The sequence below is a fragment of the Erythrolamprus reginae genome, chromosome 9 (assembly GCF_031021105.1).
Source record: "Erythrolamprus reginae isolate rEryReg1 chromosome 9, rEryReg1.hap1, whole genome shotgun sequence".
NCBI lineage: Eukaryota > Metazoa > Chordata > Lepidosauria > Squamata > Dipsadidae > Erythrolamprus > Erythrolamprus reginae.
Genome location: NC_091958.1, coordinates 56,963,499 through 56,987,148, shown reverse-complemented (window position 1 = coordinate 56,987,148; position 23,650 = coordinate 56,963,499). Strand labels below are relative to the sequence as shown.

Below are 23,650 nucleotides of genomic sequence, written 5' to 3'. Positions count from 1 at the left end.
ATAATAATAATAATAATAATAATAATAATAATTATTATTATTATTATTATTATTATTAAGATCATAGCAAACTGGGCTCATCATAGTCATTAAGTTGTGATGGGTTATAAAATGGGTCACATGATCAATCCGATTTTATGACATATACACTGCTCAAAAAAAATAAAGGGAACACTCAATGAACACAATATAACTCCAAGTCAATCAAACTTCTGTGAAATCAAACTATCCACTTAGGAAGCAACACTGATGGACAATCAATTTCACAGGTTCTCAGAACATCCAGTTTTGTACAGAACAAAGGATTCAATGAGAATATTTCATTCATTTAGATCTAGGATTTTTTGTTTGAATGTTCCCTTTGTTTTTTTGAGCAGTATATTTTTTTTGCAGGAGTCGTTAAGTGAGGACCTGTTTGTTAAGGAAAGACCGTGGTCATTAAGCAAATCAAGGGCTTGCCGTAGGCACCCCGAAGGGCTCTTTTTTGGTAACACCCCACCACCACCTGGCACAAAACTGCCATGTCCCCGGGCAGAGGGGAGGAGGGGGTGACGGTCAGAATCTGGATCACGGATGGCCCATCGCAACTTCAAACGGTCGCGAAGGGAGCCGTCATAATTCAAGGACCGCCTGTAAGTGAGAGGCCATTCTATGAGAAAGGAAAGCGGAGATCGGAGAGGGGGAACAACTCGGACAAACGCAACGCACCCTGAGTCGCAGTTCTGCCACAGGATTTTGGTGATGGCTTTACATGGAAAAGGACCTAGAAGGGGAGAAGGAAAGAGATTGATCAGCATCCGAGGAAAGAGGAAAAACGTCCCACCCTGTGAAAAGGCGCTAGTCCTCATGGCAAACCCTCATTTCGCTGTTTCTCAACCTTGGCAATGTCAAGATGTCTGGTCTTCAACAACAGGGGAATTGAAAGATGGACAAAACCAAGAAGGGAAACAGTGGATGCCTTATGTGAAAGACAAATGGGCTGAAATCAGTGAGATAAAGTTTCTATATCTCTACGTGGAGCCATAGCAAAACCTTGGACCATCAACCCAACCTTCAAAGTGGACAAATGCATTGAGTGGACTGAGCAGGGGAGAGATTAGGAGCTTTGAGGAGCAGTGGAAGCCTTTGTCCAGCAAACTAACAATGGAGTTAAAAAAAATAAGGACGTATCAGAATATTATGAGTGTTGGAATAGTTTCTATTATTGTTGGTCGGGGGAAAAGGAAAACGTAAAAATATATAATCGAAAAAGAATAGAAAGTGGGAACTAAAAGAAAGGGTAAAAGGAAAGAGGGATACCGGAGTAAGACCAATGTATATATACTATGTATTATAGTAGCTATAGAGGTAATGCAGATTGATCACAATAAGAATTGTAAAATACCTGAATATCATTAAAAAGAAGACAACTAAACAACAGTACTTCCCACTACCAACACAAGACAGAGTGAAAATAACCTACATTAGCCATCAAACAAGACATCCTGAAGACATTGATCAAATTCTACAAACCAATCCCCAAAGAACTGCTTACTTACATAAAATATTAAAGACTATACTTTTATATTAAACTTGAGCAACAATACTATATACATAATCAACATTGAGGGGTAACCTATAACCAGTATAGAACTCGATACTACAGGTTGTTTGGGATCAAAATGTCAATTAGATAGTTGACATAACTCTTCTCTCTACTCCCTCTTAATCTTTTCTTTTACTCTTTGGTTCTCTCTCTATCCTTGCTTCCTTGTTTTGTTTAATTTACATTATTGTGATATTTTGTATTTAATGATGTCTTCTTTTTAATGTATAATGTATAATAAAGATTGTTTTTTTTTTAAAGAAATTTTAAAAATTTGCACAGCAGGACTGTCACACACCGTCAAATGTTTTTAAATATCTGTGTTTGTATGTTTGCATTTAAATAAATACACTGCTCAAAAAAATAAAGGGAGCACTTAAAAAACAGAATATAACTTCAAGTAAATCAAACTTCTGTGAAATCAAACTTTCCACTTAGGAAGCAACACTGATTGACAGTCAATTTCACCTGCTGTTGTGCAAATGGAATAGTTGTGCAAACGAAATATTCAATGAGAATATTTCATTCATTCAGATCTAGGAGGTGTTATTTGAGTGTTCCCTTTATTTTTTTGAGCAGTGTATTTTATTTTGTTTTTAAAATAGAAACCTTTGTCCAGGTGGGCATAATTTAGCTTCCACAACAGTTAAATGTCATCCCTCAGTTTCTCTAGGTGGAAAAGTCGCCCTGATTCCTTCGGGATTGGGTGGCATAGAAGTTGAATCAATCAATCAATCATCCCTCTGCTTGGTGACCTGTAGATTGGTTTTATCTTCTGGGCTTTTGGGACAGGAGATGACCGCTAGACCCCAACCCTCGACCAAGGGACCCCGCATCTCCTTGAGCTTCTCCATGTTAGCCTCACCATAAGGGACGGTAGACGTGGTGGGTTGCAGGGTCTTGGCCGAACCGTTTGCCATCGACCATAAAGCGTAGCCCCCGTCGCTGTGAGAACTGACCAGGGTCCGGCCGCTCCGCTCCCAGCTGACGCTTTCCAGTTGCTGCAAAAAAGCCGCAGACCCAAGCTAAGCCATCCAGCCTTGGGCACAGAGGAGAAAAAGAGGCTGAAAGGAGAGCTGTCAATCAAGGCCAGGTGGCTGCAAGACATTGCGAGAGGGGTCTACTGGGTCCCTCCAGCCACTGCAGACTTTTGATCCTGGTTACCCAGAGGGATCAGCTTTTAATCTTGGGTAATCAGGGTGGGTAATCTTCCAAGTCCTTCCCTGTTCCCTTCAACCTCCCGCTAATCTCCCCTGAGGGCCAATTCCAGCTCCTCAAGGTCTCAGGTAATTAACAATAGCAATTAGATTTATATACTGCTTCCTCCTGCTTTTACAGCCCTCTCTAAGCAGTTTACAGAATCAGAATATTTGCCTCCAACAATCTGGGTCTCCATTTGACCCGCTGTGGAAGGAAGGAAGGAAGGAAGGAAGGAAGAAAGAAAAGAAGGAAGGAAGGAAGGAAGGAAGGAATGAACAAAGGAACGAACGAAGGAACGAACGAAGGAAGGAAGGATGGAAGGAACGAAGGAAGGAAGGATGGAAGGAAAGAAGGAAGGAAGGAAGGAAGGATGGAAGGAAGGAAGGAAGGAACCAAGGAAGGAAGGAAGGAAGGAACGAAGGAAGGATGGAAGGAAGGAAGGAAGAAAGGAAGGAAGGAAGGAAGGAAGGAAGGAAGGCAGGCTCCATACAACCCAGCCAGGCAACCTACCTGGTTGCCCAGGAAAAGATGGTGAACTTCTCTTGAGCTTCGGTCCCACAGGACCATCAGGCCTCTGCTGTATCCGATGAGGATTTTGGAGGAGTCTTGAGGGTGTTCCTGAAGGGACTCTACTGGCCCCAGGGCCTTCCCACATCGGTAGTCTTCAGGCACGCTAGAAAGGTGAGAGAAAGTGGATGCTTCACCTGTGTGATCTCCTTTTCCAAAGTATTAAGGTAGTTATGGACCCTAAAGGACCCCAGGTGCCGTTCTGCAGATGTGACCTCATTTGTGTGGCATCAGCCATGGGGACAGAAGAACTCAACCTCACATTAAGACCCACCCTGCTTGCAGTGCAAAATAATGAACACAGTATTCCAAATGGGGTCTCACCAGCGCTCTATACAGCAGGATCACAATCTCTCTCTTCCTGCTTGTGATACCTCTAGCTATGCAGCCAAGCATTCTACTTGCTTTCCCTACCGCCTGACTGCACTGTTCACCCATTTTGAGACTGTCAGAAATTACGACCCCTACATCCTTCTCTTCTGAAGTTTTTGCTAGCACAGAACTGCCAATAAAATACTCAGACTGAGGATTCCTTTTCCCCAAGTGCATTATTTTACATTTGGAAACATTGAACTGCAGTTTCCATTGCTTTGACCACTTCTCTAGTAAAGCTAAATCATTTGCCATATTACAGACGCCTCCAGGAATATCAACCCTATTGCAAACTTTAGAGTCATCGGCAAATAGGCAAACCTTCCCCTACTAAACCTTCCCCTATGTCACTCACAAAGATATTAAGAAGAATTTTGGTGAAGCTTTGGTGAAGACCTCTGGCATCCCCTGAGCTCTTGTTCTAGCATTTGGTGCTTCCCTCAGAAGGCATCCTTGTCCAGATATACTACAAGCTACATATATAATAGCTATACTACTATAGCTACACAGTAGGATTTGGCAAGAAACCGGAATTTATAGTGTGGCAATTTAGGAACCAATGCAGAGAAATAACGAAGACACTTTTGTAGAAAAACAGCAGTAAACAGTTTTACTCTTCAGAAGCAATCAAAATATATTCTGTCTTAGTCTTCCATTTACAGGAACAAACTTCACTTTAACTATATGTAGTAAAGCTTACTTATATGTAGATGCTAAACCAATCCAGGTTTCTCCGTATTAATATCTTAATTTCTCCGTAACTCAATAACTTAATTCATGCTCAAACTGCTCCAGCCAACCAACTAACAATATCAGCAGCAAGATGCTCATTGCAAAGTTGCTTTGCATTTTATAATGCTCTGGCCCAATCACGTTGCAGTTTACACCCAATGACTCGGCATTTAACATTCTCACAAACCTCCTTTTACCTTATATCGTAATATAACGGAATATCACCTAGGACTGAACTCCTCCTTGATAATCCCATGTCTTCAATGGTTGTCTGGTTCTTCACACACTGATAAAGTTCTCCCACTGACCACCCAGGTGGACTTATGCCCGCTGACCTCAAGCCCCGGGTTTCTCGAGAGCTGCTCACCTCTGCAGGATTTCATCTTGGTAGAGGGTGCTGTCTTCCATCAGCGTCAGGCCAGGGAGCCCCAGGAAGTAGATGCCCCCCACTTCAGTGCCCAGGTACGCGATGCTGCAGGTGGAGCCCAGGAGGATGACCGTCACTCGGGTGATGCTGGGAGGAGAACTGTCAGAAGAAAGAGAAGCCTCTTGGGACCAGAACCGGATCGCCTGGCCAGCGGTTTTCAGAACCTTTGGGGAAAGTTATTTCAGAGCAATTGGGCAGCTTTGCAGCCGAGGGGGCATCGTTTATGGATGCTACGATGTATTTGGCACACTCTCTACAGCAGGGATGGCGAAACTATGGCACGGGTGCTACAGGTGGCAACTGGAGCCATATCTGCTGGCATTCGAGCCACGGCCCTAGCTCAGCTCCAAAGTGCATGGGTGTGCTGGTCAGCTGACTTTTGGCTTGCACAGAGGCTCTGGGAGGGCATTTTTGGCTTCCAAAGAGCCTCCGGAGGGGAAGGGGGAGGGCGTTTTTACCCTCCTCGTGTTCCAAGACTTTGGAGCCTGGGGAAGGTGAACCAGGAGCCTACTGGGCCCACCAGAAGTTGGGAAAGAGGCCGTTTGCAGCCTCCAGAGAGCCTCCGGTGGGGGGGAGCTGTTTCACCTTCCCCAGGCATTAAATTATGGGTGTGGGCACTCGTGCATGTGCTCACACACTCTTTCGGCACCCGAGGAAAAATTATTATTGCCAAAAAATTATTATTGCCATCACTGCCCAACAGAATGAGCTGCATGGAAAGATCGATCGGGGAGAATTGGCGCTCGACTTATGGTTGGGGTCACCACATCACGAGGAACTGTATTAAGGGGCCGCGGCATTGGAAAGGTTGAGAACCACTGCTGTAGCCAAACCCTCAACTGCACTCCCCCCCCCTTTGCAAAATCTGGAGCAGATAGAAACTTTTGCCCCAGTGATTCCCCCCAGCAGCCCTCCTGCCCATTCAGGGCTATGCCTTGTCCACTCAGCTGGACTTCCCTCCCTCCTCTCCATCAAGCAAGAGACAAGAAAAGACAAGAAAACAGCCAGGAGGGGGTTGGAGGCTGAATATCCCCCCCTCACTTTTGCCTAGGGTCCCTGGAACCCCCCGACCAAAAAGAAAGAAAGAAAGAAAGAAAAAGAGAAAGAAAGAAAAAGAGAAAGAAAGAAAAAGAGAAAGAAAGAAAAAGAGAAAGAAAGGAAGGAAGGAAAGAAAGAAAGAAAAAGAGAAAGAAAGGAAGGAAGGAAAGAAAGAAAAAGAGAAAGAAAGAAAGGAAGGAAGGAAGGAAAGAAAGAAAAAGAGAAAGAAAGAAAGGAAGGAAGGAAAGAAAGAAAAAGAGAAAGAAAGAAAGAAAGAAAGAAAGGAAGGAAGGAAGGAAAGAAAGAAAAAGAAAGGAAGGAAGGAAGGAAAGAAAGGAAGAAAGAAAAAGAGAAAGGAAGGAAGGAAGGAAGGGGGGGGGGGACAAAAGCCATGAGTACTTAGCGTTGTCTAACCCTGGCCGTCCGGGGAGCACAAAACTCCGGGTCTCTTCCAGGTGGGAGTAGCCGTCTTTTTGGTAAACGTCCCAGAGGTGCAGCGTGTTGTCATCCAGAAGGGACAGGAGGAGGCCCTGCAGGAAATCGAAGGGGTTTTTGAAAGCATCCTTAGGGGCCCTTCCAAACCTCGCCTCCAAGAAGCCCCCTCCCCATGCCACACCCTTAATTTATTTCTATCCTGCCTTTATTATTTCCACAAACAACTCAAGGTGGCAAACGCATCCTCCTCTTTTTCCCCATAACCCCCCTGCAAGGTGGGCTGGGCCGAGAGTGTGTGGCTGGCACAAAATCCTCCTAAGGCAGGACTAGGACTTGCCCAGCTCCCAGTTTCTAACCACTAGGCCAAACTGCCTCTCCTTCACATTATTTCATCCAACCATGGAGCAATATTACAATTTATTTATTTATTTCAACAACAACAACAGAGTTGGAAGGGACCTTGGAGGTCTTCTAGTCCAACCCCCTGTTTAGGCAGGAAACCCTAGGCTACTTCAGACAGATAGTTCTCCAACATCTGCTTGAAAAGTGTTGGGGCAACTTCTGTTCCGCTGATCCACCGTTCTGACTGTCAATAAATTTCTCCTTAGTTCTAAGTTGCTTCTCTCCTTGTTTAGTTTCCACCAGTTGCTTCTTCTACCCTCAGGTGCTTTGGAGAATATGTTGACTCCTTCTTCTTTGGGGCAGCCCCTGAGATATTGGAAGGCTGCTACCCTGTCTCCCCTGGTCCTTCTTTTCATTAAACTAGCCATGCCCAATTCCTGCCACCGTTCTTCGTATGTTTTAGCCTCCAGCCCCCTTAATCCTCTTTGTGGCTCTTCTCTGCACTCCTTCTAGAGTCTCACTCTCAACATCCTTTTTGCATCATGGTAACCAAAACTGAATGCCGGTTTTCAAGTGTGGCCTTACCCAGGCCTTATAAAGTGGTATGAGCACTTTATAATATCCTGACTGTCTTCATTGTTTAATTTTGAATTGCCTTATAATTGTAAGCCACTTAGAAATGGAATAAATGAATAAATGAACACATTAAATAATTCATACAGCTGCTAACGTGACTACACCCACTTTCCAAACTTTCTAAACTCTGGTTCATAGGGTCAGCCTAAGCAGCCACGCAGACAAGCCAAATGCAGGTATTTATTCTTCTTCTTTTCTTACCTGTCCAGGTAGAAAGTGCATCTGAGTAACAGTGGCCGTCTCTTTGTGCAATCCTGTGAATTCCACTCCGGGGGCACCATAGCTTCAGGAGGCCCAGAGTCAAGGAAGAGTCTCACCAACGGAAAAGGAAGACCTACTTGATCATAGTGGGTTTCTTAAATTTAGTTTTTAATTATTGGATTTGTACCATATTGGTTGTTGTTGTTGTGAGCCAGCCTGAGTCTTCGGAGAGGGGTGGCATACAAATCCAATAAATAATAATAATAATAACAACAACAACAACAATAATAATAATAATAATAATAATAATTATTATTATTATTATTATCATCATCATCATCATCATTATCTTCAACCCAGGGGGGACATAATCGAAATATTTAAATACGTGAAAGGGTTAAATAAGGTTCGGGAGAGAAGTGTTTTTAATAGGAAATTGAACCCAAGAACAAGGGGGCACAATCTGAGGTTGAGTTGTGGGAAAGATTAGAAGCAACGTGATAAAATATTATTTTACAGAAAGAGTCGTAGATGCTTGGAACAAACTTCCAGCAGACGTGGTTGGTCAATCCACAAGAACTGAATTGAAACATGCCTAGGATAAACATAGATCCATCCTAAAATAAAATACAGGAAATAGTATAAGGGCAGAGGAGATGGACCAGGAGGTCTTTTTCTGCCATCAATCTTCTAGGTTTTTATGTTTCTTGAAATCCTCTTTCAGGACTCTTCGAAGGTTAAAGGGAGATTTTTAAAAAAACAAACAGGTACGACAATACGACATGCCCTAACCGCCCCTGAAAGTTTCCCAGTTGACCCTTCAGCCATGGTCAGGACATTCCACTAGGAAAGGGTCTTTCGTTGCCTCTGTTTATCCAAACACTGCTCAGAAACTATCACCAATGATGGACACCCATTGGCAAGAGATCCTAATTCCTGCCTTGGCCCCTAAAGCTCCTTCTTTCTTCCAAAAGTTTGCCTGGGTCAGCAAAAGAGCAGAGACCCCATTCACACAATAATGATCTCCTGCAAGTGGCCAATGTTGGCTTTGTTCTAGTGTTCATACAAGCTTAAATGCTTTCGATTTGTCCTCTGCTCCTACTCCATGGCTTAATACAAGGCTCTCCAAACATGGCGACTTTAAGACTTGAGGACTTCAACTCCCAAAACTCCCCAGACAGCACAGGGAATTCTGGGAATTGAAGTCCCCAAGTCTTAAAAGTTGCCAAGGCTTTGCACAAGGATGCTCAAACTAGGCTGTGCACCCCCACAAGGCTGCAATTGTACAGGTTGGAAAGCCTTCCAAGCACCACCAGTTTGTTTTTAATAATAATATCCATTAAAAAAAGAGACTCAGCAACTTTTCTAGCCTGGCTGGGGAATTCTCCAAAACGTGCGTGTTTACACGAAGGGAGGAAATGACACCATCGCTTCATCTTTGAATGAAGCTGCCAAAAGGAGGAGGAGAAATATAGGGAAAAAAGAGGCCATTTGATTTTCCCCCAGCGCCTCTCGGCCTTGCAAAACCAAAAATCGTTTTTGCTTAAAACAAAAAGAAAAATAAACCAGCAAAAACTATTGGAAGAAACTGATGGAGCAAACAGACTCAGCTGGCAATATTTATCTAAGAACTGGAGCCCATGGCTGAAGAAGGGACATTTGCCTTAAGGTCGACTCCTGGGCTTAAGAGGAATCCAATTTCGGCACACATCAATCCCCCTCCCACTTCGCTCCTCTCTGCAGCCCCCTTCTCCCCCCCCTGCCCCCAGGCACAAATTACCATGCTGGGCTTTGTTTACCACGCTGGTGTGTGACCTACTTTTCAAAGAATGGGGGGAGAGGCGAGGCTTGGGTGGCGCACAAATCCAAGCCACAATCCAACAAAAGGGAGGGATGATCAACTTTGGGGTTGGAGGGGGGCCTCTTGGATCAATCATCTTCAACCGCAACAACACAAGAGCACACAACAGATTTAAACTTAATATTAACCGCTCCAAACTTGACTGTAAAAAATATGACTTCAGTAACCGAGTTGTCAAAGCGTGGAACTCATTACCGGACTCCACAGTGTCATCCCCAAACCCCCAACACTTTACCCTTAGATTATCTACGGTTGACCTCTCCAGATTCCTAAGAGGTCAGTAAGGGGCAAGTACAAGTGCACTAGAGTGCCTTCCATCCCCTGTCCTGTTGCTCTTCTATATCTCCTATACCTTCCTTCTATTCCTATATCTCTTCTTCTATTCTTTCATTGATATGTTCTATTCCTATATCTTCTTATCTATTCTTTCTTAGATATATTTTACTATGAGTATCTCCTCTATAACCTTCATCATGTATTTTACTATGTGTATACCCACTAAAACCCTCACTGTGTATTGGACAAAATCAATCAACAAATAAAAATAAACCTTCGCCAATGGGAAGGTCAACCATTGACTTGAATCCTGGGAACCAAAGCTGTAGGGTGAATCGCAAAGGGTCAACCAACTGCTCTCCCTGCAGGTGGATTTGGAGATGGTGGAGGGGACATTAGAAGTGTGTCTCCCCCAGAAGCGACAGACCCTTCCTGTTAATGACTTCACCTGTCAATAACTACTTCACCTTCAATCGCAACAACACACACACACGTAATAGATTCACACTCAGTGTAAACCAAACTCCAAACTCGACTGCAGAAAATACAACTTCAGAGTGATCAGTGCCTGGAATTCACTCCCTGGCTCTGTGGTTTCTTCCCCAAACCCCAAACCTTCAACCTTAGATTGTCTACCATTGACCTCTCCCCTTTTCTAAGAGGTCTGTAAGGGGCGCGCATAAGCGCACCATTGTGCCTACCGTCCCTGTCCTACCGTCTTTTTTATCATTACTTTCTTTGATATGTTTATATAAACTACTACTATCCTATACTTGATTGACAAGCAAATAAATAAAATAAAATTGATAGCTGTCTACAAATATCTGAAGGGCTGTCATAGAGCAGAGGGGTCAGCATTGTTCTCACTAGCACATGGAAGGACTAGAAACAATGGAATGGAACTGCAAGATGAGATATCAGAAAAAACTTTCTAATGGTAAGGGTAATAAACCGGTGGAACAGTTTGCCACAGGAGGCAAAAAAAGAAAAAGGCTGGGAACCACTGGTTTACACACATGTGGAAGGTGAGCATACATGCACACCTCCATTTGCACAAGTGGTTGTGCACATATGCTACTTGTGCAACTGGAACTGCATGTCCATGCTCATCTGCCGCTTCCATGGCTCAGTTCCAAAGGGGCCAAAGCCCAGACTTTGTGGAGCACCTACAATTTCTAGTGGCAGGTTGTTCCACTGATTCATGGTTTTCTCGCTGTCAGGAAATTTATCCTTAGTTCCAGATTGCTTCACTCTTTGTTCCCAGCCCTTGTTGACCCCGCAAGGCAAAACATTTGGGGCTCAGTAGCCTCCACCAGAAGCCCTCCATGCCTGGCCTCTGCAAACAGGACCCCTGGCCCAGGCGTGGTGGCAAAGAAGGGCTGGATTGAAAGCAAACCAACATGACACCTTCCGCCCCCCTCCACCAAGGGAAGCAAAGCTGCTCTTAGCTGGGTACTATTCTCAGATGAAGAGGAGGAAGCTTCAGACAGGTTCTAAGAATAAAACACCATCTGGTCAAATCCAGGAGCAAAAAATGGACACAGAGGATGTTGCTGGAATCCCAGTCGGCTGCGAGTTCTTAAAACTTGCCAAGGAGATTCAAAACGAGGGTGTTTCAGGCAGCCCTTCGCAAGAACTTCTAAGACCACCCTCACCCACCACTGACAGGGCAAGCCACTGTAACAGAAACCAGGGATGCTCAAACTTGGCAACTTTAAGACTGGTGGACTTAGAGGTATGACAAGCAGGAAGAGGGAGATTGTGATCCCCTTATATAGAGCGCTGGTGAGACCCCATTTGGAATACAGTGTCCAGTTCTGGAGACCTCACCTACAAAAAGACATTGATAAAATTGAACGGGTCCAAAGACGGGCGACAAAAATGGTGGAAGGTCTTAAGCCTAAAACTTATCAGGAAAAACTTCACGAACTCCATCTGTGTAGTTTGGAGGACAGAAGGGAAAGGGGGAACACGATCGAAACATTGAAATGGGTTAAATAAGGTTCAGGAGGGAAGTGTTTTTAATAGGAAAGTGAACACAAGAACAAGGGGGAACAATCTGAGGTTAGTTAGGGGAAAGATTAGAAGTAACGTGAGAAAATAGTATCTTACTGAAAGAGTAGAAGATGCTTGGAACAAACTTCCAGCAAACATGGTTGGTCAATCCACAGGAATGTAAACCCGCCTGGGATAAACATAGATCCATCCTAAGATAAAATACAGGAAATAGTATAAGGGCAGACTAGATGGACCAGGAGGCCTTTTTCTGCCGTCAATCTTCTATGTTTCTATGACTTCAACTCCCAGAATTCTGGGAGTTGAAGTCCAAATATCTTCAAGTTGCCAAGGTTGGGGAACGCTGCCATAATAAACCTTCCAAGTGATGCCCGCTTGTGTCCGAGCGAGTCCCCAATCTGTCCTTTGGTGCATGAGTCATTTGGAGCTGCCTTGGGTGGAGAAAGCAAAGACAAGGGATGGGAGGGAGGGGGCCTTAGCAGACCCCTTAACACCCCCACCCCAGGGGAGACGGGAGGTCTGCCAGAGGTCCGATGCACCAAGCCAACTTCACAGCTTCCTCCGGGGGAGAAAGATCTTGGCATCCACGGAGAAAACAGTCCACGCCCTTCAGCCGCAGGCAGCCACCCAAGCCAGGAAGGAGAACCACACCCGTGGCTGACCCCGAGAAGCAGCCAAAGGCAACGGCACCCCTGCACCTCCCACAGCTTTTAAGAAACGGCTCCCCAGAACTCCCTGGGGGGTCCCCAGGGGCGTTGCAGGAAGGGAATTCCCTTTGTTTTCCCCAATGCCGTATTGACCGGGTGGGAATTAGGTTTACCCACCAGCGGAGAAGACGTTGGCCCAGTTCAGCCACAAACAAGTCTGAATCCTCGTGGGGACCCTCAAGGTTTCTCCCACCCACAAAACAATCCTTTCGAGAGGCTTCAAAGCCTTCAAGAATTGGTCCATAACTGCTGGCTGTAGTTCAGCAGTTCACATCTCACCAATGGTTCAAGGTTGACTCAGCCTTCCATCCTTCCAAGGTGGGTCAAATGAGGACCCAGATTGTTGGGGGCAAGAGGCTGAGAGGGCTTAGAGAGGGCTGGAAAAGCACTGTGAAGCAGGATATAAGTCTAAGGGCCATTGGTCCTTCCTTCCTTCCTTCCTTCCTTCCTTCCTTCCTTCCGAGGTAGGTAAAATGAGGACCCAGATTGTTCGGGGTGATATATCTAAGGGCTATTTATTGGTATTCCTTCCTTCCTTTTCCTTATTCCTTCCTTCCTTCCTTTCTAAATGAGGTAAAATGAAAACCCAGATCGTTGGGGGCAATATGCTGATTCCGTAAACCACTTACAGAGGGCTGTAAAAACACTATGAAGTGGCATATAAATCTAATTGCTAGGTCTAAATGCTATTTTAGAGCAACTGTTGCAAGATCTCAAAAGAAAAACTCTGCCTGTTCCCATAATGGGGTATTTCTGTCCCACCCACCCCAAAACATGATGAAGGGTCCCTTCGGAGGTGAAGACGAAAGAAGCCAAACCCAGTCATCCCATCCCCCACCCTCCAAGGACGGCAGAAACCAGCAGACAAATGGAACCGTGCGAATGCTGCCGTTGGAAGGGGAAGCCACCAAAGCAAAAAAGAGCCACGTGATTTTTCTGCCCCAGTTTCTTGGGAAGTGACCCCAAAATCCATTCAGCCATTCAAATGCGGAGAAACAGCTCAGCCCCCTGCAGACCCAGCCCCTCTCTTCTCCAATCGGGGAAAGAGAGGAGGGGGCTGCCTTTAGAGAACTGGCACCAACCACTATCCATTCTGCCGTTGCGGGAGGAGCAGAGAAACTGGTGGAGGGGGGGCTGGGCTGGTCAGTGCAGAAAGCACGTGGCCGTCTCCCTTCTTGCCCCAAGGGAAGACCCAGAGGGTGAGAGAGGTCACAGTGCGGTCCAGGTGAGGATTTTCATGCCTCCCTCACCCCATCCATCCCCCACCCCAAAGCACTGAATCAGCAGTGGGTTCCTCCTGAGGAAGCTCCAACTGCCCCAGGAGCTGCAGATCCAGTTCTACAGAGGAATCATTGAGTCTGTCATCTGCACCTCTATAACTGTCAGGTTCGGTTCTGCAACCCAACAGGACCGACACAGACTTCAGAGGAGAATCAGGACTGCAGAAAAAACAGTGGCTGCCCACCTGCCTTCCATGGAGGACTATTTACTAAGTCTGCTATTACTATTAATTATTTCTCATCATTTATTTATTTATTCAGATTTTTTGATGCCACCCTTGTCCTATCATTCCTTTCACCTATCTACCTATCTACCTATCTACCTATCCACCTATCCACCTATCCACCTATCCACCTATCCATCTATCTATCTATCTATCTATCTATCTATCTATCTATCTATCTATCTATCTATTGATCCATCTATCAATCCACAGTCTCTATCTACCTATCCATCCATCAATTCATCCATCCATTGTCATTTGTCCATCTATCATCTACCTATCATCTATCTATTCATCATCTATCCATCTATCCATCCATCCATCTATCCATCTATCTATCTATCTATCTATCTATCTATCTATCTATCTATCTATCTATCCATCCATCCATCTATCCATCATCGATCTGTCTATCTATCTATGTATCTATCTATGTATCTATCTATGAATCTATGTATCTATCTATGTATCTATCTATGTATCTATCTATGTATCTATCTATGTATCTATCTATGAATCTATGTATCTATGTATCTATCTATGTATCTATCTATCTATCTATGAATCTATGTATCTATGTATCTATCTATGTATCTATCTATCTATCTATCTATCTATCTATGTATCTATGTATCTATCTATCTATCTATCTATCTATTTATCTGTCTATCTATCTATCTATCTATCCATCCATCCATCTAGGTGTCTGTCAGCCACAGTGGCGCAGTGGTTAGAGTGCAGCACTGGAGGCTAGCTGTAGTTCAGCAGTTCAAATCTCATCACCGTCTCCAGGTTGACTCAGCCTTCCATCCTTCCGAGGGTGGGGGTGTCAAATGAGGACCCAGATTGTTTGGGGCAATATATGCTGACTCTGTAAACTGCTTAGAGAGGGCTGTAAAAGCACTAGGAAGAGGTATATAAGTCTAAATATTATTTCACTCACACCCCGGTTCCCTTGGCAAAGGGCCCCAGGGAGAAAGACCCCAAAGCGGAGACAGCGCTGGACCAAAAGGGTTTTTCTAAGCAGCCTCAGCTGTTTCCGACCGGCCCTGCTGAGAGTGCCCCCCCCGCCCCACCCCAAAGACTGGATCCTCTGTTCTTCAGCCATTTCCTCCGTCCTCCTGCCAAGCTGCACATGTTCTGTCGCATCGCCAAGCCAGGCTCCCAGTGCGCCACAGATGCTGGAAGGAAAGTCTGGGGCAGCGAGGAAGGGAGGAAGGGGTCGGTGGCCGAAGGACTGGGGAAAACTCCCCCAACTCAGATGCCCCAAACGCCAACTTTAATCTCCAAACACAACAGGGTGTAAATCAGTTGATCTACGAAGATGCTGGGCACTACATGATTCATAAGAAATTTCAAATGTAAATACAGATATGTATCAGCAAGAATTGATTGGATGGAGCCAACCCATGCTGGCTTATTCAGGAAACAGAGGTTACCCAAGTATGACTGGAGACAATCCCCACCGGCCTCCTTTATGCCATGTATTTAAAACTCAACCCAGTGGGAATGCCATCCAATTCTCTCTCCAGCTGCTAGCGGGGAGGTTGGCATTCCTGTCTCAGCTAGGGGGAAAAGGACTTTAGAATGGATAGAAGTTTGGAAGAGGGCAGTTGTTCCCACAGGCTGGGCCCTGCTCTGAGATAGCCCACCCCCTGCCCCCCAGGAAAAGGAGAAGGTGAGGATAAGCAGGAAAGATCAAACAGGAGCAGGGAAGGCGGAGAAGGCAAGGCCCGAGAGAAGGAACGTATTGTATTGTACTCGGAGCCTGCCAACTCCATGGAGACGGGGCATCGCCGAGCAAGCATGCCAAGGCTCCAGCTCGAAAAGAGGCCCGTGGAGACTCAGAGCGGTTTTCCAAATGCCCCTCGCACAACACGCGCACATATACAGCCTCCACATAACAACGATGGATTGTGGGTCCAGGTAAGAACCCAGGGAAAACCTCCCAACTCCTTCCCCTCCGATCCATTTATCAGCTAGCTAGATCTTAGCCAACATCCTTCAAAACTATAAATGAGAGGTTTCTAACTTAATGCTGCCTTCTATACCCATCCATGTTGGACTTTCACAGCTGCGCGTAGATTGAATCCCATCTAAAACCCTAGGTTTAGAAAGCTTAGAACTACGTCGCCTTCAACACGACCTAAGCATAGCCCATAAAATCATCTGCTACAACATCCTTCCTGTCAATGACTACTTCAGCTTCAACCACAACAACACACAAGCGCACAACAGATACAAACTCAAGATGAACCGCTCCAAACTCGACTGCAGGAAATACGGATTTAGTAACCGAGTAGTTGATGCATGGAACTCACTTCCAGACTCTGTAGTATCATCACCTAACCCCCAAAACCTTACTCTTAGACTCTCCACTGTTGACCTCTCCCAATTCCTAAGAGGTCAGTAAGGGCTGTGCAAAAGTGCACCAGAGTTCCTTCCATCCTAATGTTTCTCTTTTACCAGTATCATACATATAAATATTATATCTTTGTATACCACCAGTATGTACTTGACAAAACAAATAAAATAAAATAAATAAGTAAAATAAACTCTCCTTAAGTTGGCAGCTTCATTCTTTCCCCAACCCTCAATCACGTTGCAATGCCAACTATCTTTGGAGACTCTCAAATTGGGGGATTCCATCTCAGAATGGGTTGCACTCATAATTCCCAGGAGACCCATTGTAGACGCTCCAACAGCAAGAACCCACCCACCCTCGTTCCCGTCTCCTCAAGGACTGGGGGTCCTTTCCCCAAACCCTGTTGCAGACTTCAAGGGGGGTCTCGTCTTCGCCAGAACTCCATGCCCAGAAAGGCCTCCATTGTTGTTGTGATGAGAAGGATACATTTTGACCGCTCCCGATTTGGTTCCGATGGCCATAATGCGCAGCTTGGGGTCAAAGGCCAAGGAGCTGGGCTGGTTGGGGAACCCATGCTCCACCATCTGGAAGAAGAAAAGAAGAGAAGAATCACATTGGAGGGTCATCAAAGCAAGAAGTGGATGGTCAGCAATGGAAATGCGATAGAATGCCAGAAGAAAGAATGGTGATTTAAAAAGTGATGGATTGCGCAGAGATGGATATGTTGTCAAAAAAGCTAGAAGGGAAAGAAGACTCAGAATATTATAAGATATGGGAGAATTTTTATAATTGGTTAGAGGAAAGAAAGGATAAAAAAATATTATATAGAAAGTTAATTAAAACAAATTAATAAAATTGAAAGAAAAATATGAAAACATGTAAAAATGCTGTATTTTTAAAAAATTCCTGCACAGCTGGTTAAAAAGTCAGGGAGGCCGAGCTGGAATGGGTTGACGTATCCTGCAAGAAGGGCCAGGCTCGGTCCGTTGTCTCTCTGAACCAGTCCAAAAGATGCTGGTGGTCTTTCAGCCTGACCGACCCCTCTGCTGATGAGTCAAGGAAGCCAAGGCCTCCCACGCAATGAGGTGGAGTGGAGCCCACTCGGAAAGAAAGGCTCGATTAATAAAGAGCTGGAGCCCAGAGCAACGTCCAAAGATCTTTCCCTCCTGCTCCCTGGAGAATCCATTCAGCCCGGCCCGGCAGGAGTGGACGGACAAATGAATCTTTTCAGCCAAATCCAACTTGGCTTCTCCGAGGCGCAGCAGGGTCAACGGGAGTGAATAGTTGGCAGGGAGAAAGAAAGAGAGGCAGCTCTTAAAGGGTCTCCAGCAAAAAAAAGCTTCCCACTTCCTCTCCCTGGTCAGCCCCAGCCCCCTTTCTCCTCTCCTCTGGAGACCACACAGTGGACATAGGGAGTGGGGGCATCCTACCACAAACCCATGTCCCGCCCAGGGGTCTTTAGCCCCTTGGTGGAGGAGCAGAACAACCTCCCCCCCATCACTGGAGGTTTGAAGTCAAGGGCCCCAACCTCCCCGGATCACAGGGTGGAAGAGGAGGAAGAAGTCTGGACCTAGGACCATTGGGATCCACCCCTTTGTTGAAAAGAATAGGAACATTTCGAGATTCAAGCTGGGGAGGCGGGATGGTTAGCAAGATTCCGTTGATGGCATTTATGAAAAATGCAAGTTCACGGGAGTTGGCCCTAAAGTCTCAAGAGTTTTTGCACACACCTTTTAAAGACATTTCCTCCCTCCCTCTTTTTCCTTCCTTTCATCTATCCAATTTTTCCCCCATCCCTCTGTTCTGTCGAGCTCTCTGGTAGAATCCTCCCAAAAATGCACAGATACAATTTCAGACACACACACGTTTGAAAATTCAAAACAATGTTCTTTATACCGAAAATGCAAATAAACAGAGCACTCTTTTTGTATAGCAAAGAGCACTGGTCTCCAAACAAACTGGTAATTTGTACAAGTCCCTTATCAGTTCTGTGATACTTAGCTTGCAGCTGTGAGGCAATTCACAGTCCTTCTTCTTTCACAAAGTGAAACACACTTTGCTCTGGTTTAGTTTCAAAGCGGGGAAAAATCAGCACACAAAAGGTCAAAGTCAGCAAGGCAGGCACGAAACACAAGGATCAGATAATCCTCCACAATGGCCAAACCCACAGGCTGCTCTTTATAGCAGCCTCCCTAATGACCACAGCCCCACCCAACCACAGGTGGCCTCATTTTCTTTGATAATAATCTCTCAGTTGTTGTGGCCTATGCATCGCTCTCCGCATGCGTGGCTGTATCATTAACTCTTGTTCTGAATCCAAGGAGGAGAGAGATAATTGATCTATTTCTGAGCTGTCTGCCACACTCTCCTCCTCCCTGTCACTCATGTCTTCTTGGTCAGAGGAGCCTTCATTAGCAGATTCCACCGGGGGCAAAACAGGCCTGCAGCATGTGGATGTCTCCCTCACATCCACAGTCCTTGGGGCAGGAGCTGGGCCAGAGCTAACCACAACACTCTCCATCCATCCACTCTTCCTTGCCCTTCCTCCCATCTCCCTCCCAGAGGTGGGCAGCTAAGGTGGAACGGTGACGTGTGCTCGCCCCCCGTGGCTCTGAGGGCTAGCGGAGTTCAGTGCAATTCTGCTACTGCACCTGGACGCACCTGCATGTCCGCACGCAATTTTGCTACCTGCCCAGGTGCAGTAGCAGAATTGCGCTGGACTCCACTAGCACTCAGAGCCACGGGGGCGAGCACACATCACCGTTTCCCCTTAGCACCTGCTCCCTCCCTTCTTTCCCCTAAAGAGCTGCTCATAACCACTCAGCAAAAAACTTCCCGAATTCCAATTGCTCCAGGCCGTCTAGGGAGTAAAGCCCATTTCCCAGAGCGTTCAGCGTCCAATGCACAGTGCCAGCCCTTGAAGCAGCAAAAGGGCTCCAGAAACCTCAGCCTGGCCTAGCTCCAGACTTCCGAGGCAAAGGCCTAACCGAAAGAGAAACCCTAGCAATGAATTAAAAATTCAATTGAGTGGACAAGTTTGGACCTCGTTCTGAGCCTCCTGCAGGTGGATTTTTTAAAAAAGGACCCTAGCCGGGGGAACAGCTCCCAAAGTTTGCAAGAAAGGCTGTTTTTTTTCTCCTTCTTTGCAACCCGGTGTTTTTTAGAAGCAGGTCTATTAGGAAGACGTTAAAGACCCTGTACAAGATTCACCCCGTCTGTGTTTTGGTCCCTGCAGAAGAGAAGTGCAGCACATTGCAATATGGCAGGGTTTCCCAACCTTGGCCATTTGAAGGATGCTGGCTGGGGAATTCTGGGAGTTGAAGTCCAAATATCTTCAAGTGGCCAAGGCTGGGAATCACTGCACTATGGTAAAAGGTGCATTGCATTTCCTGCAAAGGTTGGGGAAGGACTGTAGCCAGCTGAAACGCTTCCCGCATCCAAATTGCCTTCACAGACTCTACCCCCTGAAGCAAAATCCACCAGCAAGTAAGAGAGAGATGACCCTTGCAAGGAAGGAGCAGAAGGATAGAAGAGGGGTTGTAAATCATGAAAAATCATGGAATTTAAACTTCAAAATAACAAAACCAACGGCCTTCAAAGAAAATGTTTACAAAATGCTGTATAGATGGTATTTTACCACCCTCTAGATTGGCAAAAATCGACTCAAATTTAAAGTCTGTTCTGTCTGGGTCACTCCGGAAGCCAAGACCAACCCAAAAAGAGAAGCCAGACACACCGATAAAAGGCAAAGGCAGTTTATAAAATTCAAGAAAAACACAGGTAACAGAAAATGTCCTTACAAACAGGAAAACACTGTATCTTCAAATATATCCACGAAGGCAAAAGTCCATGCAGCAATACAGGATTCTTGCTGCCAAGACGAGGGTGTAGATAGCAGACCTACACCTCCCACGGGTCTTCCAAACTGCTGGGCCACAAGCCAGGAACAGAGACGTCGAGAACAAAGCAGGACACCGTAACTCCAACTGATAACACTCCACATGGCTTCAAGGGCTTGCCTGTCTTTTAAACCCTGCTAAGGAGGACCACAACCAAGCCCAGCTGTTCCTAATTCAGTGCTGATAATACTTCTTTAATTGCTCCTTTCTTTGATCTGACCGTCTCTGTCGCATGTCAATGATGGCTTGTGCTTCATCACCTAATGACTCCAAGCTACTGGCTGGCGAGAGCCCCCCCCCCCCAGGGCTCTCATGCTGTTCTCCTTCGTCCCATTCCTGACTTTCCTCTCCCCCGTCCGACTGCTCAGCCCCCTCCTCTTCGCTGTCCTCCTCCTCCTCCGGGCATGGAGCCAGCAGAGACACAGCCAGTCCCTGAGCAGCCTCAGGCTGAACCACAACAAAGTCCAAATGTTGGAAATGTAATGAAGGAAATGGAACCTTCTTTCACCTGTGGTGGCCCTGCCCAAAACCAAAAAGATTTTGGAAAGTACAGTGATCCCTTGTTTTTCGCGGGGGATGCGTTCCATGACCACCCGTGAAATTTGAATTTCCGTGAAGTAGAGGAAAGATATTTTTTATGTATTTAACGAGTATTTGGACTTTTAAAACCCACCCTTTGCATTAAACAGTCGTTCTATAATGTCTCTCATCTGGAACCACATGGGATAGCCTACCAGTTTACAGTAGTACTGTAGAAGAATTTTATGAATTTTTAATGGATTTAAAATTTTCAATGGATTTAAGCCCCCTTTAAAAACCCGTGAAGTAGCAGATCCGTGAAAGATGAACCACGAAGTAGCGAGGGATTACTGTAATCCATAAATGGTTAAAAGAGATCCCAAGAGAAGAAATAGAATTTTCACCAGAAATTATGCTACTAGGAATGTGGGGGGGGGGGGATATCCTAAAATAATTAATTAAATAATGATTCATATAATGACAGCCGCTAGAATATCCTATGTTCAATTCTAGAAAAATAAAATGATACCATCAGAAAACAATACAATTGATAAAATATATAGATGCGCTGAGATGGACAAAATGACCATGAATATCAAGGGAACAAGTGATTCAGAATAACCTCAAAACATCGCTACAGAGCCCTGCACACCAAGACCACTAGACACAAGGACAGTTTTTTCCCAAATGCCATCACTCTGCTAAACCAATAATTCCCTCAACACTGTCAAACTATTTACTAAGTCTGCAATGCTATTACTAGTAGTTTTTTCTCATAGAAACATAGAAGACTGACGGCAGAAAAAAGACCTCATGATCCATCTAGTCTGCCCTTATACTATTTCTTGTATTTTATCTTAGGATGGATATATGTTTATCCCAGGCATGTTTAAATTCAGTTACTGTGGATTTATCTACCATGTCTGCTGGAAGTTTGTTCCAAGGATCTACTACTCTTTCAGTGAAATAATATTTTCTCATGTTGCTTTTGATCTTTTCCCCAACTAACTTCAGATTGTGCCCCCTTGTTCTTGGGTTCACTTTCCTATTATAAACACTTCCCTCTTGGACCTTATTTAACCCTTTAACATATTTAAATGTCTCGATCCTGTCCCCCCTTTTCTTCTGTCCTCCAGACTCTACAGATGGAGTTCATGAAATCTTTCCTGATACGTTTTATGCTTAAGACCTTCCACCATTCTTGTAGCCCGTCTTTGGACCCCTTCAATTTTGTCAATATCTTTTTGTAGGTGAGGTCTCCAGAACAGAACACAGTATTCCAAATGTGGTCTCACCAGCACTCTATATAGCGGGATCACAACCTCCCTCTTCCTGCTTGTTATACCTCTAGCTATGCAGCCAAGCATCCTACTTGCTTTCCCTACCGCCTGACTGCACTGCTCACCCATTTTGAGACTGTCAGAAATCACGACCCCTAAATCCTCAGAACTGCCAATACAATACTCAGATACAATACTCGTCATTCCTATCACCCATCTCCTCCCACTTATGACTGTGTGACTGTATGGCTCTCATTGTCACACCGCAGCTACTCCGACCTGCCTCCCATTCATGCAAAGAGCATCAGTGTCAAACGTGGGTTGAGTCAAAAGTCAACCCCGTGCATATTTCCCTTCCAGATCCCGGCCTTGATGATGAGCAGGTAAGTTGATGGCCCTGCAGATAAGGTCTTAGAAGGACCTTCCCCACCTCCAGAAGTGGCAGAGAGCGACTGGTAAGACTGGCCCAGATCAGAAGGGAGGCGCCGCCCTGCCTTCCTTCAGCGGACTTAGTTCAGAAAAGGCCTCCTTGTTTCTGACACATTCACGTTCACCACCCTTGGAGGGAGCGTTCCAGGGGGCCCCTTCCAATTTTGCAGCCCGATAGACTGCTCCTGCTTGCTGGACTCCCCTCTGGCCAAGCTTGCTCAAGTCAAGGTCTCTTCTCTCTTGCAAAAATCGGGTTTTGCCCCTCGTCCCTTGTACAGCCGGTAGGAAAAGGCCAGAGAAAGGCCACCACAGCTGGATCTGTCATCTCCAGATGTTCTGGCTCTACCACAGAAGGCAGGGAGTGGCGATGGAGCAACATCTGGAAAGTCAACACGCATCAGAGCCCCCATCAGAGGAAAAACATCTGGTCCTCAAGAAATGGGGAGACTTAAAACTCTAGGAAGGGATGGTGTTTGCTCTGCCAAGGGACCTTCTCAACCATCCAAGGAAAGAGACCTCTGGCTCCCAAGGGGGCTGCTGGAGAACTCAAGACGGTGCCTGGCAAACACCCACAGACAGCGGCATTTTCAGCCGCTCTGCTGGGCAAGATCCGTGTCCAAAAACACTTTGAAGGAAGGAAAGGAATTCATTACAAGAAAATGGGGAGGCCAATTCTCTGATTCCCCAGAAGCCCAAATATTGGGGCAACTGCATGGGTTTTTAAAAAAAACTGTTTTGATTGTCAATTGCTGGTTTTAATTGTTTTGAACTATTTCAGGGGATTTTATATTATATTTTAATATAAATTTTACTCGGTTGTGAGCTGCCCAGAGTCCTTTGGGAGTTGGGCAGCATATAAGTCCAAATAAATATAATAATAGATTAGATTAGTTTTATTGGATTTATATGCCGCCCCTCTCCGCAGACTCGGGGCGGCTCACAACAATGGTGAAGAACAGTACATAGTAACAAATCTAATATTTAAAAATCTAGATTACAGTTTTAGATTAAAAAGTCCAAAAAAGAAACCCCAATATATAAAAAACAACACACAATCGAATCATACACAAAAACTACATGGGCAGGGGGAGATGTTTCAATTCCCCCATGCCTGACGGCAGAGGTGGGTTTTAAGAAGTTTACGAAAGGCAAGGAGGGTGGGGGCAATCCTAATCTCTGGGGGGAGCTGGTTCCAGAGGGTCGGGGCCATCACAGAGAAGGCTCTTCCCCTGGGTCCCGCCAGACGACATTGTTTAGTT

The 23,650-nt window shown here is 45.5% G+C and overlaps 1 protein-coding gene across 2 annotated transcripts in view; it reads right to left on the bottom strand.

The window, feature by feature from the left end:
• Positions 1-23,650, bottom strand: part of LLGL1 (LLGL scribble cell polarity complex component 1) — a 49,909-nt gene that overhangs the window by 13,654 nt on the left and 12,605 nt on the right. For both annotated transcript variants that reach the window (XM_070761440.1, XM_070761439.1), the window contains exons 2-8: positions 16,751-16,848; positions 7,536-7,617; positions 6,336-6,451; positions 4,824-4,982; positions 3,296-3,458; positions 2,451-2,586; positions 709-763 (exon numbers count right to left, since the gene is read on the bottom strand). In XM_070761440.1, coding sequence (XP_070617541.1) covers positions 709-763; positions 2,451-2,586; positions 3,296-3,458; positions 4,824-4,982; positions 6,336-6,451; positions 7,536-7,617; positions 16,751-16,848 — 809 coding nt within the window. The remainder of the gene's footprint in view (positions 1-708; positions 764-2,450; positions 2,587-3,295; positions 3,459-4,823; positions 4,983-6,335; positions 6,452-7,535; positions 7,618-16,750; positions 16,849-23,650) is intronic.